This window comes from Berghia stephanieae, chromosome 3 (genome assembly GCF_034508935.2).
Source record: "Berghia stephanieae isolate SIO BIC M18660-M18661 chromosome 3, UCSD_Bste_1.3, whole genome shotgun sequence".
Classification (NCBI taxonomy): domain Eukaryota; kingdom Metazoa; phylum Mollusca; class Gastropoda; order Nudibranchia; family Aeolidiidae; genus Berghia; species Berghia stephanieae.
The window spans coordinates 43,614,369-43,632,086 of NC_088362.1; the positions used below are offsets into that span (position 1 = coordinate 43,614,369).

The following is a 17,718-nucleotide window of genomic DNA, read 5'->3' on the forward strand; positions in this document are numbered from 1 at the left end:
AAAACAATACAGTGCATAACAGAGAGATGATTTACAAGGAAAAAAATATCATCTCCCAAAACTCCCAACTATACATTTGACTATTCCCCTCCCTGCTAGGGTATCCGGGCAGCGCCTGGACAAAACCAAGTAATCTCATTCCAAGACAAAGACAGAAAGCATGTTGGAAAACAGATATAGGGGTAGAGAAGAGACAGTAAGTGCCTCCCTGTCCACTATGGCAACTAAGGACCCCCCACCAGGACCATTTTTTTTTTTGTTTTTAAGGGTTTTACGGCGCTTGCAACACATTTAGGTTATATCAGCGCCAGTAAAAAGGAAGAAAATGGGATAGTAAAAAGTTCTAGAATTACAATTAAAGCACCCAAGAAAAAGTAAGACAAAGGGGAAATGGGAACAAATAGGGATCAGATGTAGATTCCAAGAGCATACCACAAATGTACTTAGTTTGAAATCACCTACAATCTCATCCAGACACAAGCACAAAATCCAACAAAGAGGAACACACTCAAATGCTTACATTATACATTCAAAATAAAAATAATAATATATAACAGAGAGATGATTTACAAGGAAAAAAATATCATCTCCCAAAGCAATAACTATGCATTTGACTGTTTCCCTCCCAGCCAGGATTCCAGCCAGTGCCAGGACAAAACCAAGTAATCTCATTCCGAGACAAAGACAGAAAGCATGTTGGATAACAGATATAAGGGGATAGAAGACACAGTATGTACTCCCCTGCCCGCTATGGGAGGTCAGGATCCCCACCCAGCCACCAGGACCAGGAAAGAAACCGAGCAAGCTTAAACGAGAACAAAGAGTTCGACATGGACAGGGAAAACAAATGTGGGATCAAAAAACCCCACCTAGAGATGCAGAGCCATCTTTCAAGGTGTCAAGTTTCAAACTAATTGAAAGTCACAGGCAGAATCAGGCATCGGATCATTGCAAAGCTGCTCTCAAACAGTAGCGCTAACAAATAATATACCATATATTATTACAGCAAGGTTAATCAAACAAAAATACCCCCCCCCCCCCCCGAAATAAAAACAATAATCATTATCATTCCTAAAGGTTAAAAAATAAAGAAATGAAAGAATTTTAAAACAAAAGAAAGAAAATTGAAAAAAAAAAGAAAGAAAAATGAAAAAAAAAGGGAAAACAAGTAATGGAAAAAAATAAATAAATAAAAAGGATACGATTAATGAAAAAAAAAAACAAAAAAAAAACAACTATTAAAAAAAAAAAAACAGGAAACAAGCAATGAAAATTTGTTAAGCTAAAAATAAAAAGGTTACACTTTCAATAAATTTATTGGTTTCATGAAATTATAATGAATGGCAGTGGCAGTGCTATACAATCAAAGCAGCAAAAACATAATGGCGGGGAAAATAATATTTAATTTGAAGAGAAGAGAGAAAATGGACACAAATCAAATGATGTAAACAGATGAAATTTAAAATAAGTTATTTAATGGAAACAGAATGTAATATTCTCATATTATTTAACATTGACTTCAACAAAGGTAAAACCAAGACCACAGTAAAAAGAAAGAAAATTTGTTTAAAGCGATGAAATCAAAGTAGGTAAAACAATAATGCAATGTTAATGTTATTATGTGAGAAGTGGACAGAAAACAATTTATACAACAATAAAACCTCGCTATATTTCCAATTATCATCAATCTATTAATGAGCTAGGACTGCATTGATATCACAATATACATAAATATTTTCCTTATGGTGAAAAAACGAGGTTTCACTGTTCACAATGTAGAATATATACACACAAACAATATCTTGTGGCAATATAAAATTCTTACAATAATTTCAAAACATATCTTTGGAATTGGAATGCAAACTGATTCTAAAACGCATTGATAATTTGTTTTGATGTTAGGGAATTAACAGTATATGCGACACTTTTACCGCAAAGTCATATCAGTGCCAGGAAAAATTAGCTTGAAAAACTTGACGGGACAGTCAAGAGAAAATATTAAATGATCCAGAGTATAGGAAGGCTGAAAAAAAAAATAAAAAACCAAAAATAAAACAAAACCAAAAAGACCTCGTTTCTATCAGAGGTGATTGATCAAGGAGAAACCCATTGTTGTACATAGTCAGGAGATTGCCTGAGAGTCTCACCCAAATATCAGTACAGGATCTTGAAAATTGTGATGATAATGGATAATCACAGGCACACAATTTCGGATTGTCACCAGGAAAAAAACTGAGCAAGCTCAATCCAGAACAAAGACAGAGCAACATGAAAGGGAAAACAGCATGGGGGACAGAAGCCTCAGCAAGTTATCTCTCTGCCCAGCCAAAATCTCATTCCAAGACAAAGAGAGAAAGGAACCTGGAAAAGGAAATTTGACATAGGCACAGTAAAAGTGACATCCCTGGCCACCATGGGAAGTCAACAAAAAGACCCCACCCAGAAATTAGATATGAACATTACAATGTAAATGCAGTTGAAGCCATTTAATTGGATCACAATTGATACCCAAAACTGACCAAATCAACTGATTTCATGGATGACATATAGAACTAACTGGAACAACCTATCAAGATTCTGCATAAGTTTTCGGGGCAGTTTCAATATGTTTTATTTTTGTATTTCTTTCAATTTTATCTATTGTATATTATGTATTTTTAAGGGTTTTACTGCGCTTACAACACTTTAGGTCACACCAGCGCTAGTAGAAAGGAAGACAATGGGATAATACAAAAATTCCAGACTTACAATTACAAGCACCCTAGAAAAAGTAATACACAGGGGACTGGTTCAAATAGGGAAAAGATGTAAATTCCAAGAGCACATTATCAGTGCAATTAGTTTGAGATCACCTAAAAGTCTCATCGATACAATGCACAGGAACACTCTTACGTGGAATAAACTCAAAATGTTTACAAAATATATTCAAAACAAAAGAAAAAAGAGAGATGATTTACTAGCAAAAAAATATGATATCCCAAAACTAATACTATATATTCGAATGTTTCCCTCTCAGCCAAGGACTCTGGACAGGGCCAGGAGAAAAAATTATATCATTCCAAGTCAAAGTCGGAAAGCAACTTGAAAAAGGAAAATAAAATTGGGAGTGGGGGGAGGGGGTAGAAGACACTGCAAGAGTAACCTCTCCATCCACAATGGAAGGTTGAAAGACCCAACCCCAGAACGTAATACTTGATTGGCAAGGTGATAAGATGGAACAATTGGGAAGGTCAGATTCTGATTCAATGCTCTTATGAACTACACCATACAAACATACAACCATAGTATATGGAATGAAAAGCAAAAGGGGAGATTCAGATCATGTAGTGTCAAGGTAATATATATTTCAACACTTGGAGGGACAAAATTGAGGACAATTTTCACCATATCTTAACTCTGTAAAAGCAAGACACCAATTTGACATTCTATAGCATACGTAACATAACATAACAAAATCAAATGTCATAAAACAAACGTATTTGTCGCATGTGATAAGCAATGCGTAGATATATAAATAATTAATTTAATCTATATAGGTATGCTTTCTTTTGTAAAAATTTGGATTGTACATGTAAACGTGTGTAATTAACAAATCGCCAATGAGCTACGCTCTTGGCCCTAACCAAGACCAAAAGTGAATTGACATAGAGAATTTTTAAAATACAATCCTCATCACCAGATCTGATCATTATTGTAATAACAATGATGATGATAATAATAATAATAATGATGAAAAACAATAAAATCATTACAATCATTATGCAAATGCTGAGCTGCCAACCCCATCTGATGAAAATGTGTACAATGGGACCTCAAAATGGGGGAGATTTAAAAAAAATGGGTACAATCCTGAAATCGACGGAAACTAACCATTGTGAAAGTAAGAGGAAGGTATACTTACATAAAGTCACATCGCACAAGCTCAATTGCAGCAACAATGATTTTCCCAAGACTATAATCCAATCCTATCAGAATTCTACCTCCCAGCATGAAGATCATAATTGGTCAAAAAATATATGAATATCCACTTGGTCACCAAGGTTTCTCAATAGGCTAGTAATAATATGAATAACAACTAAAGAAAACTGGAGTGACTCTGTACACTGAAAATGGGTATAATCTTGGGGGAAATGTGTACAAGCGTACAATCGCTGAAAATGCGTACAATTCCGCATTTTCTGCGGTAGGTTGGCAGCTCTGCAAATGCAGTAGCAAATATGCTCTAACATTGCATCAATCTAATTTTGGTCCGAACTGACAATTTATCTCAGAATTCGGTAAAAAAGGCTCAGGCCAAAAGTGTAAGCTCATTGATATGTAATTGCACTGTATTCAACTCTTGATCATATCACATATTTGAGGCTGTTACAATCATCTTTGTTCAATACTTTTACACAAATTGTTTGGCTTTAGGGGTTTTATGGCCCTTGCGACACTATAAGTAGTATTAGGACATTTCAGTGGTTGTAAAATAAGAAGATAACAGAGGAAAGGAAAAATTGTAGAACTGATGTTTGTTTTTTGTTTATAAGGGTTGTACAGCACTTGCAACACATAAAGGTCATATCAGCGCCAGTAAAAAGGAAGAAAATGGGATAGTAAAAAGTTCTAGAATTACAATTAAAGCACAAAAGAAAAGGTAAGACAAAGGGGAATTGGTACAAACAGGGAACAGATGTAGATTCCAAGAGCACACTGTCAACGTACTTAGTTTGAGATCACCTAAAAGTCTCATCCAGACACAAGCACAGGTCCCAACTAAAAGGAATACACTCAAATGTTTACTAATCATATAATATAATATGTAAACTAAACATAATACAATGCATAACAGAGAGATGATTTACAAGGAAAAAAATATCATCTCCCAAAACTATAATTATACATTCGACTGTTTCCCTCCCAGCCAAGGAACTCAGGACAAAACTAAGTAATCTCATTCCAAGACAATGACAGGAAACAATTGGAAAACGGGTATGGGGGGATAGAAGACACAGCATGTACCTCGCTGCCCACTATGGAAGGTCAGGAGCCCCACCCAGTTGTAGAACTGAAGTTGTTTGTTTTGTTAATAAGGGTTTTACATTGCTTGCAGACATTTTCTGAAGTTAAAAACACCAAAGAAAAGACAAGACAAACCAGACCGGTTCAAAAAGGGAACAAAGATTCCACAATCAACTGATGTGTCTATTTTGACATTACAAGTATGTCCCATCAAGGCACAAGCAAATGATCCCGCTATGAAGGATACATTAAAATGTTTACAACCTACAATATATTCAAAACTAATACTTATAAAAGTAAATAACAAAGAGATGATTTACAGTAGAAAATAAATAATATCTCTCACAAAAAGGTGCTGTACATTTGACAGTCTCCCTCCCAGCTAAGAATCCCCTCAGGACCAGGAGAATAAAACTGAGCAATCAAAATCAAGAACAAAGATGGAGAGCAGCATGGAAAAGGAAGACAACAAGACAGTCAAAGAATTCTAGATTTACAATTGAATCGTCAAAGAAAAAGTAGTTTGTTTTGTTTTTAAGGGTATTACGGCGCTTGCAACACATTTAGATCATATCAGCGCCAGTAAAAAGGAAGAAACTGGGATCGTAAAAAGTTATAGAATTATAATTAAAGCATCCATGAAAAGGTAAGACAAAGGGGAACTGGTTCAAATAGGGAACAGATGTAGATTCCAAGAGCACACCATCAGTGTACTTAGTTTGAGATCGCTTAAAAGCCTCATCCAAACACCAGCACAGGATCCCACAAAGAGGAATACACTCAAATGTTTGTTTGTTTGTTTTTAAGGGTTTTACGGCGCTTGCAACACATTAAGGTCATATCAGCGCCAGTAAAAAAGAAAGAAAATGGGATAGTAAAAAGTTATAGAATTACAATAAAGCATCCGAGAAAAGGGAAGAAAAAGGGGAATTGGTACAAACAGGGAACAGATGTAGATTCCAAAAGCACACTATCAAAGTACTTAGTTTGAGATCACTAAAAGTCTCATACAGACACAAGCACAGGTCCCAACTAAAAGGAATACACTCAAATGTTTACCAATCATATAATATAATGTGTAAACTAAACATAATACAATGCATAACAACAGAGAGATGATTTACAAGGAAAAAAATATCATCTCCCAAAACTATAACTAGACATTCGACTGTTTCCCTCTCAGCCAAGGACTCTGACCAAGGTCAGGACAAAACCAAACAATCTCATTCCAAGAATAAGACAGAAAGCAATTGGAAAACAGATAAGAGGGGATAAAAGACACAGCAAGTACCTCCCTGCCCGCTATGGGAGGTAGGAACCCCACCCTAACTCAAATGTTTACAAGATATGCTCAAAACAAAAAGCAACTCATAAAACAGATGCAGGGGGATAGAAGACACAGCAAGTGATCTGCCATGGACAAAGTGGACTGGTACAAAAGAGGAACAGAAGATTCCACGAGCTATCCATCCAATGTGCCCATTTTGACATTACCTAAAAGTTCATCCATGCACAAGCAAAGGATTCTGCCATGAAAAATAAATTCAAATGTCTACAAAGTATATATGCACACCTAAAAACTACAAAAATACACAACAAAAGATGATTTGTAATGAAAAAAATATCTCTCAAAAAAAAAACAAAAAAAAAGGGGTGGGGGGGGACTGCCTCCCTCTTATTAAGGACCCTTGACAGGAACAGAAAAAAAACAACAAAGCAATATCAGTCCAGGAAAAAGACAGAGAAATGCTGAAATGAAAAGCAGAGAAAGGAGGATAGAAGACACAGCAGGAGTGACCTCCCCGCCCACCATGAGAGATCAAAAGACCCTACCCCAATGGGATTGAATAGTCTGTCACATCCGCCCGACAATGAGCAGTTTGGTTCCAAATAAAGAAAATCGGTGCTTTTTATTCTTCATGCTGGCTAGAAATTTTTCATATGACATTCATGTGATCAGAATGTATAAAAGTAAAAACTCGACCTGCATGTGCGCCGACAATTGTCGGTCTTCCGACAATCACGGTCGTTGCGATCTCCCGAATCACTTATTTTTTAATTGCTAAAGTAATTTGATTGCGAGTAACGTCAATTGTCGGAGTGTCGGCGATCCCCAACTCGACCGGCGGCGAGCAGTCAAGTGCCGACGAATTGCCGACAATATTGTCGGCACTCTCAAGCCCTCGTTACGCTCGTTCGGCAATTATCGGGAAACTTCGCTAGTCTTCGATTTGACCGCAACTCTTCACTGTCTGAAAAACGAGAAGTGTGTCGATATAATTGAGCATGCGCAGTTCGTTAACTTTCGTTTTCAATTTTCATACTTTCAGTATTCCATTCGAGTAACTTTTGATTGTTCAGTTGAACGTTGCTACATTTCTATTTTATTCGCTCTATCAATCAACTTTCTGGATTTGTCGTTGAATATTTTGATCTATTACTCTTTTACCTTATTTTTTGTTATCATGCCTGAACAATTCTTTGACCGTTCGTCGGATCTGAAGTCAATTGAGAATGGTGTTCGAAATCTATTCAAACGGAATTGGTTGGAATCTGGAAGAGAAAGACTGCACCGATTATTTTCTTTCGGAGTACGCGAGAAAGCCAGCACAGCTGGGTGCTGCATTTTTTTATATTTTTTTTGCCAGTGGATTAAAGTCTAATGATTGGGACGGTTATTGCTCTTTAAAGATTAATTATTCCAGGTCAAAAACTACTGTGTGGGTCCGATTACGGTGGCAAAGGAAAATCATTCATGTCATAAAGAGGCATTCTCAAAGTCAAAGTGAGTAACACAAGAGAAAAAAAAAACAAAAAAACAAACTCAGTCGTTGCCGGCTGTTTTCACTGCTGAGACAGAGACTTGTCCTCTCTCCAAGCTTCACAAGATTTCTTAACTCACTCAACCCTAGCCCTAACTGATTCCAGTCTGTAGGTAGACAGGTGCCGATTAGCCATTGGACAAGTGAAGCGCAACTTTGGGTTAAAATTTGAATAACACAATTTCACATAATCACTGTTTCATTATTTTTCACAGTATATGAACGGCTCTGGTATCATTTTAAAGGGCAGAGATCAAGATTTCTTTTGATGTGATAGAAATCAATGTTGACATATTGTATCAAAAATTATAATTTGATAAAAATAACGTCATTTAAAAACTTTTGAAATCTCTTTCAAAATTGAAATAGCAAAATAATAAAAGAGAAGGCATCTAGATAATTCATTTGTCTATGTCTATATCAAATTTCATAAAGATTAAAGGCAGTGCAGTATGTTTAATGTTGACCACAAGTGACCAACCCTCTTTTCTCTCTGCTAAAATCTCGTTTTAATCAGTAGTCACCTTATCGAGAGGCTGTCCAGTGGGGGAATTTCAATCAATTTTTAGCTTTTTGTAAGAGTAAATTTAGAGTAGTAAAATCATCATAACTTTGGAACCGTGTATCCTAGATCCAAAAGTAAGGTATCTTATTAAATGGTTTATAAAGGCCTATCTGTCTATGTAAAAAATAATTATTAATTTTTATCTTTGAAAAAATATCAAACCACCACTCTACCTCCATGCTGTCCCTTCTCCTTATAATTTTTTTGATACTTTTTAACATTTTAAAATAAATATATTCAGTAGGACAATCCAAAAGAAAATGTATATGACTAAGTACTGAGTTACAAAATAAAAGATCCGGTAAGGCGATATGTGTGAAAAAGTTCAGACAATTTGGTCAGGACTCACATACAGGTCTATCAAAACATGATCAGATTTATAATGTTTTTATCCTCTAGATACACTTTATCCTCGTCGGAGAAGCATTTCATAAGGGCGTCCGCCATTGTTCCGATAGTTTAGAACCAGTTACTATGCGTCATTACGAGGGAAGTGATGTTATGACTTTTGAATCCTATTGCTTCATTAGATTCTAACCACAAAAACACATATCAAAAAATATCAGAATCACACATAATATAAATTAATACATTGACATGAGATGATTTAAAAAAGGGGAAAAATAAATCACTTCACATAACAGTGACATGCTGTGATCCCCAATACCAGGGATTTTCTATGTTTTACTGTGAACATGAATTATTCAGTCCAACTGAATAGTCAGTGGCCACAAAAGTTATGTCCAAAAAGGAGATAATCAATGTCATCTTGTTTCAATTTCAAGAGAAAAAAACAAAACAAAACCCAGACAAGAAGGACAGAGTCATAGAAGGTTTAAGCCACAACTAAAATGATAATATTGAGACAAGAAACTCAGGAGTCCCATAGGTATACAATGTCAAGTTGGTAAACATAGTATTTGAATATTGATGAGATGCGCAACTGTAAATATTTCTAGTTTATTAGAGAGAATTTAATGAGACATAATCATTGACTGAAATTGGAAGCTGCCAAAACCAGTGCTAAATCTAAGTTATATTACAAAATATACATATGAGCAAGAGGATGTTTACCGACTTGACACGTCCTGATCTACATCCCTTTAGCCAACCCCAAAGTTTCCTGTCTCTTTAGGTAAGTCTCGGGTTTTAAGGTTGCATTGGCGTATGAACTCTGCAGTTGTATGCAAAGTCCATGTTTATTACACCAGAAGCATTATGGTGATATGCACAGTCTGTATGTCCATCTTATAATTCTGCATTTTAACGTTGATGTGATTCACAAGAGAGAAGAATGAAATGTAAAATCCGTCAGCATGGATTATTCTAAAAAAAACAACTTATCCCACTATTAAGCAAAAGAAAATCTATTTCATCTCTCACTCCATACCTTACTAGTTTAATTAAATAGATATATTCAGGCACACACACACACACAAAGTGAAACATGCTGTCAGATAGCTACAAAGAGTGAGCCTTTCATAAAAGATGAACATCAATATTTGAGAAACATCAAAGGACATATCAGTCTAATGATAACGATAGGGTGTTATTTACCTCCATAAACAAAAACCTAACAATAAAAAAAAAAAAAATTAGCTATAACAAAATTAAAAATCAAACTTACTGGGAAGGGCGTAATGAAATACATTGCCAACAAAGGTGAAACAACCAAAATAGAACATTTAAATTAAAAATTTTTAAAACAAAACAAAAAAACCCAAATCCCAAGCCCACAAGATTTTTGGTCTCCATGAAACCCATTCCATATATTAAAATCTAAGTTAAAAGCCCCAAGTATTCAGTCAACCCATGAGAGAATCTCAAGTCAATACATGTCAAAGTATTCACATCACTTAATACCTGTTACTCTATTCGCAAATATTTTTTTACTATCAACTTGTTTAGTCAAATCAATAAATTAATACAACTCGTCACAAGAGGGACACATTAAATTATATAAAACATATCAGTTTTACCCAATCAATCAAAACACTCAAAACACAATAATATGAAATTTTAAAAAACAAAAGAAAAACAACAACTTTTAAATCAGCAAAGGTCGAGAAATTTAACATAAGCAAGATAGAGATGAAGTAATTTAAGTAAATAATATCAAATACAAACAAAATACAACAGAACAATAAACTATCAAACAATGCAAATCAATTCCTCTTGCAACCTTTTCACCACTTAACAATGACCCAATGTTGGGCAAAATTAGAAATAAAATATCAGACAACAGCAAAAATACATCAATCAGATGCAAGTGATACCAAAGTCCATTGCAACCGATAGCATTAGATTTAATTTAACCAGACTTGACTTCTAAAAAGAATTCTGTAACAAATGTAGCTACCACACTTAACATAAAAATAAATTCACAACTCACGGGCAAACACTTATAACATCTATTCAAATAATGAATCAAAAAGAAAAAAAAGGAACATGTTGATTTCTATGCAGATAAATTAGACCAATACCACAGTCAATGCCAGTAATATAATATAATACTATTCAATAAAACCCAAATATGACCAGCTAACTGGATCATTTAATTTTTGAACACTAATATAGATTTTTTAAAAAATCCCATTTCTACCTCGAATCACCTAAACCAAAAATAAAAATATGGTCAAATTTCAGAGATGTCAACCTCAAGAATCTTGGTAGTAAAAAAGTGTAATTTCAAAAAAGTTAAAAAGTGTAACCGAGAGCGGTCCATTTCATGGGTAAAATTGAACACTGATAATAATGTCGTGATACTGTATAATTATAACAGATGACATTTACTCTTAACCTCGTATCAATACAAGGAAAACGAAGACTTGACAAAAATATGTAATTTTAAAAAATATATGCAATGGCACTACTTATAGATAAAAAAATATGTGACTTTCGTAATAATTGGCAAATCTAAAATTTAGCCACCAAATAAAATAAAAAATAATACAAATAAATACAACCCCCCCCCCCCCTTTCACTAATGTATAAAAATATAGAGTGACAGATCTGCTATTGAGGTAAACATGACATTAGATGAAATGCATTTAATTTCTCATTATGAAACAAGAGTATGGTATGCATGCAAACCTCACACTTATTCTAGCTCTTGAAAAAAAATGTCAACACTTGAAAGAGATCAGACTGAAACATACTATAATAAAACAACTGAAAACAAAAACAAAACAATATGCACAAAACAGTAACTAATATCTAAGCAAATAAAAAACAGAACCGATGAAACAATGGCATCAATTTCTTTAAAATGTCCTAATTAAGATCATATATATCTATATATCATGACAACAAACAGTGGAGTGATAAATTTTTTAGAGCAACCATTTCATCTGTCTAATATGGCAAAGTAACTATCCTATAATTTACAGAGACAGTACAACAATGGAATAAATGCACCTATGGCCACAAAGACAGGAAGAAGCATGGCACTTGTATCGTCTGCTGCATAGGGGTCTTTTACTTTTGGACCAGACGGTCGCCGTGACTTTTTAGGAACTGAGCTTATCTCCTCATCTTCCTCCTCTTCTTCTTCTGGTCCTTCACTACCAGGCATGGATGGCAGCTTTACAATGTCTGGTGACAAGTAAACATTTGGTTATAAAAATGACAATGAAATCATCATAATACAAAAATACATTGTTTACAAAAGAACTAATGATAATGATGCTGTCAAAGAGATTTTGTCTTGTCTTATGCAATGAAATAAATATTTAAAAGGAAATAAAATGAATCAATCAGATTTTTAAAATGTAAAAAAAATCTTTATTCAAAAATTGCAATCTTTCTTTTTAAAAAAAGAAGACTATATATCTTATCTAAATTGTCTGAGACTTAGACAGATTGGGACAATTGATGACAAACTCTTGGGTAGAATGATGTAAAGCACTTTCTAATGATTACCACTTCTTGGGTGAATACTGATCAAAACTACTCATCAATTTTACGTAATCCAGTTAATCAATAAATTTCAACCGTGAACAGGGTCGATATTTGTACAAGTCAGCTGCACAAACCTAGCCCTAGTAACATATTACAACGTAAAGACTCACCATCCAAGGATCCTTTTAAAACATAGATAGCATTCACTTTTGGGTTGTCTAGATCACCCTGGAATAAATTTGAGAGTGAGAGATAAAAAAAATCATTAGGTATAAAATTTCAGAACACTATACCAGATGAACAATTTGATTTATCATCAGTGGTACATGAATTATTTATAGCAGGGATTTTTCTGTCTCTACAATACACAACACATATCCCCCATATAGAAACCTTTGTAATCCAGATAGAGATGGAGACATGAGTTTTTAACTTTGCCTTTAATTGCAATAAATAATTCTAGAATTCTTCAGAACATATACTAGCCATCATTTATAACACATGGGTTCAGTTATGTGTGAATAGAAAACTCACACAAACCATTCTGGCATCATTTTCTTATTGTAAACAGCAAATTCAAAATCTCATTCGGGACATGAGGAGCAAGATTTCAAGAATGCAGGCAAAATGAAGTGGGCCATAAACGTCATTAGCTGGGAGATGTTCTGTGACTTTTCATTCCCGTGTTAAGTTTTGTTAATTAAAACTAACAAACACAAATTGCTTAAAACGATTTGTTTATTACTTACTTACTTTAACAAATGTTTAAAGTATCATATTATAAATTAAAAACTACTATACAAATTTAAACAATGAATTACATAACAATAAATAGCCAATACATAATAAGTGGCAGCTAGTATATTAGTGTAGACTGTATCAAGCCCTTGTCAAACCAAATCCAAATTAAGAATAAAATAAGACAATGAATGGGGTGGGGCGAAGGACACCTCACTGACAGTTCAGTAGTTGCGTAATGACTAAAGACTGTCTATGCAGCCAGAAAAACGTCCTATTTATAAAAGCATAGCAGGAGAGGATAACTAAAATAATGGAAAAATGAGATCAAATTATCGACTGCTATGATAACTTGATCTTGATCAGTGAATTTAGGAAAAATAAAATATAGTGAAAAAGATAAGTTTAATGACAATTACCAAAATATCAACACGCACAGCATTATAACTATTACAGTAGTCGCTGGATTCTAGCACACTCTGCAATATGACACGCTGGAGTTGGGTATCCGACTGGATTGGTTACCTCCCACGACCATAGGATTTTGGCATGCTCGGATTCTTACATACTTTTTTTGCTTCTCCCAAGAGCATGCTAGAATCTAGCAAATACTGTATGATTATTATCATCGTCATAACTACTACAACTACTAGTAATAGTTAATGGTAGTAGTAGGATTAGTAGTAGAAGTTGTTTATAGTTATATAGTAGTTGATGATGATGGTCATTGTAATATTAACATCTGCAGATCTAAGGAAGCAACCGTCCACTCCAGATGCAATAGATGCTACAGAAACGGGGAGGGGGTATGGTAGGGGTTGCCCATGTTGATGTTAGCAAAGGTACAATCTTGTGTTGGGTTCACATGGAGGCCCAAGTATCCCAGGTGACTCTCCCTATGTCGATGGGGAAGAAAACTGACGACCAATATCCACGGTCAGAAGTCTGATCAATGCCAAAGATTTCCAAAATGGTGACGAGATAAAGCCTAGTTATTTATTAAATTCACAATTTTTTCCTCTGACATTTAATTCCTCACGCCCACATCTTTATCGATGCTCAACAAGTCAGGTCAGAACTGTGAGTCACAAACCGAATACCACATACATTGTGCAAACATATCAAAGAATGTATCAAAGTTTATTCTCTCTATGACGAAAAAAAAATAAAAAAATTTTACATTATGGAGATATAAATTATAATGAACAAATTTCTAGGCAGTCCTATGTAAAATTCATAGAAAAGAAAGTATTGATGGAATCAATGTAAACAGTGACACACAGTGGACAGCATGGATGACAGTGCTAGAGTAAACAATGGCAGAAAACTAATTTGTTTGGGAATTAATTATTCACTTCTATTTTTCCTTAAATTAGGTGCAGAAACCAGTTAGTTAACGATGTGAAACAATCAATTGTTGCAACAAGTAATTTAACAATGATGTTAGCTTCGATTTAGAACTTTCTTAGAATGTATTTCAGATGGTTCGTGATTTCTTTTTTATGAACTTTATTGCAAAGTTGCCTACTCTAGATTTGACGAAACAGTGAAATTTATTACACAGTCACTAATGGCTACCTATGAACACGTCCGATTTGGAAAGTGAAAAATTTCTTTCACAAAGGATGTGTGAAAATAGCTACCTGTTCAGACACTGAAAATCTAAAAAAACAATGCTTAGTCATAATCACTAAAAGTTAGCCATCGATAACACAAGTGACCTAGTGCTATGTCTGATTATTGTTTTAAAGCCTTGTATTGCATTCATTCATCTGACTACATTCGTGGGTTTTTTCTTATTTCATTTCTTTCTTGACAAATCGGCTGAATTCAGTCAATTGACTGAGGCTTTACAATCTATTATTAATATTATAACAGAAAACTGTCCCCCCCCCCCCCCCCCCCCCCTGTCCATGATCAGGGATCAGCTGTGAACAACTGAAATACATAATCATGGATCAGCTGTGAACCACTAAAAATTATTCAGAAATCACAGAATTCTGTGGATCCGTAAAAAATTGAGAGCCCTGTCCTCCCTAAAAAGCCTCTTTTGCCAAACAAAATGCATTTACAAGGGGATATAAATTGCAGGCAACTTAATAACAACAGTGAAAAACAAAATCTCCAAACAACAATGTTAACGAAAAGGGAGGAAATCAACATGCATCTCTATATTAAGATGACATGCTCACCTTTATAAACTCTATAGATAATGTTTTGCCATCAATTTGTGATGATTCTCCATTCACTCTGAGCTTGCCCCCACGGATACTGAATGGAATGTGCTCATCATGGGCCACTCCTCGTCCAACTCTGGAAAATATGTCAAGCTCATTCACCACTGTATGTTCTCCATTAAGAACAACATCAAAAACCTGAAAAGAAAATGAATTCAATTGAAACTATGTATCTAGATAAGTGTCAACACATACAAAGCAAAATAGTCACAGAAAGCAATCTCATTATGTTATCTGAACACACATATTAACATAACCATATCATCATATAGTTCATTTAATATGAATAAATGAAGGAAAATTGAATTTTCTACATAAAGTAATTCAAAATCTGAATTATTATTTAATATATTATTAGTTCTAAAGCAATTCTGATCATTAGACACATCGTGACATTTTGCAAATATAATTTAATGAATTGTCATTTCCAATTAAAAATATATTAGAGGCCTATAAAGCTGCCCACTATATCAAGAGATTATGATAAACTTTTGACCAAAAGACCAGGAGGTATTTGTTTTTACATAACAAACCCGGCTAGTGTCTGTATTATTGCAACCTTGTGATGATACAGCTTATAAATAAAAATATTTAATCAATTGCAAAACATATTCTATATCTACAGAGCAAATTTAAATTAGCCTTTAAACAATCATTTCTTAAATCGATCAGCCTAACTTACTGTTACATATTATCTCTCTATTACCAAACGATATCTATAAACATAATAGACGATAGAAGGGTGGCTGAGAGAGAAATATGGATATGAGAGAGATATATATATATATATATATATATATATATATATATATATATATATATATAATATATATATATATATATATATAATATATATATATATATATATATATATAGAGAGAGAGAGAGAGAGAGAGAGAGAGAGAGAAAATGCAAGAATACTTTATGAATTGATTTATATTTATTTTTAAAAAATTGTTTTATAATTAGACACAAGTTGTAATGAATTCTATGAACAAATTCAGAAGAATCAAACAAAAACAAAAAAATTTAAAAGGAAGAAAAAAAAAAGACACGCTTATAAAACCGCCAAATGTAGTACTATCATGCTGCAGCTAAAAAGTACAAAAATATTTACACCCATTTGCTCCATCCCCTTCCCTTTCGATCGATCGTCTTTTCATCCATGGCCACCATGTGTCTTGTGCTACTTTTGACATTTGGCGCCAGTGTGTCATAAATATGGGAGCGTCACCAAAATTCATGCAACTGAGCATAGGTGTCAAAAACTGATACAAGGCATATTGTTTTTTTCCCCAGAACTACCACTTTGTGGAAAATGTTTGACATGACAAAAACAGCGGAACATTTATGATAAAATCCAAAAATCCCAGAATTCCGCTGTGAAGATTATCATCACTGTCAGTACATAAACAGAACAAAAGGGAAAACAATTAACATCATTTGGAAAGTTAAAAAAAAAAAAAAAGAAAAAAGAGGGAGTGAGTGGATTTGAACCAGTGCAGCAAAAAGGAACAAAATGAAAGGTGGTCTAACCCACTGAGCTGTCTATCCACATGGACATCTGTGTAACTTAAAATTCATATATGCGCTAGAAACTTTCCACCATTTTTTGCTTCCTTGCTTTGGTAGTTATTTTCATCTCTGATTTGGATATGTTGTTGGATCTAGTTTTGTGTAAGTGTGATAATAAATTGCATTACTTTGTATGAAGAAGACAAAAAAATAGTAGGTGTGATCGGTTTTGGGGCGAACAACTAGGCCTAGGGATTCATCTGTGAAATAAACAAATCCCTGACCATCATCAATGTCCCTAAAATCGTGGTCAGAATTTAAAAATTATAGAAACAAAAAAAGATAAATAAAGTTAACAGGTAGGTAGATAGTCAAATTTTAAATGATTGGTGGACTATGAACCGATTTGCTGATTAACAAGTTTCTTACCGGTTGAAAAAAAAAGGTGGAATTGCCAGTTTGATGTTTTCAGTTCAAAGTGTCAAAAACTTACATTTCATTGATGTCGTCATTGCCAGATATGTCTGTCAATAACGATGAACGATAATTGCCAGACATGTTGGCACAAAAATGTTATTGTTTAAATGCAAAATCTGGATTTGGCATTTGCGCACTGTTCACTTTCATCTTGTGTTAAATATCAATTAATTTATTTAGGACACAAATTACCACTGGCACTTCTCAGATTATTTGGTATTTTTCACGCCTAGTTTGACATTTTGCATTTAAACAATAACATTTTTGTGCCAACATGTCTGGCAATTATCGTTCATCATTATTGACAGACATATCTGGCAATGACGACAGCCTTAAATTAGTGAGTCAATGATGTGCACGTATGTGAAGGTCTGCTGATAACCAAACACAATGAAAAAGGGCTGTATTTAGCATTGTTGTAATGCTGGTTCAATTAGCCCAAAACAAATTGGGTTATCTA

The 17,718-nt window shown here is 34.1% G+C and overlaps 1 protein-coding gene across 1 annotated transcript in view; it reads right to left on the reverse strand.

The window, feature by feature from the left end:
• Nucleotides 1-7,457: 7,457 nt before the first annotated feature.
• LOC144967791 (malectin-A-like) overlaps nt 7,458-17,718 on the reverse strand; it is a 12,242-nt gene continuing 1,981 nt past the window's right edge. Inside the window, exons 2-4 of the mRNA XM_078905438.1 lie at nt 15,222-15,404; nt 12,462-12,519; nt 7,458-11,985 (exon numbers count right to left, since the gene is read on the reverse strand). Of these exons, the coding sequence (XP_078761564.1) occupies nt 11,768-11,985; nt 12,462-12,519; nt 15,222-15,404 (459 nt within the window). The 3' untranslated portion in view covers nt 7,458-11,767. The remainder of the gene's footprint in view (nt 11,986-12,461; nt 12,520-15,221; nt 15,405-17,718) is intronic.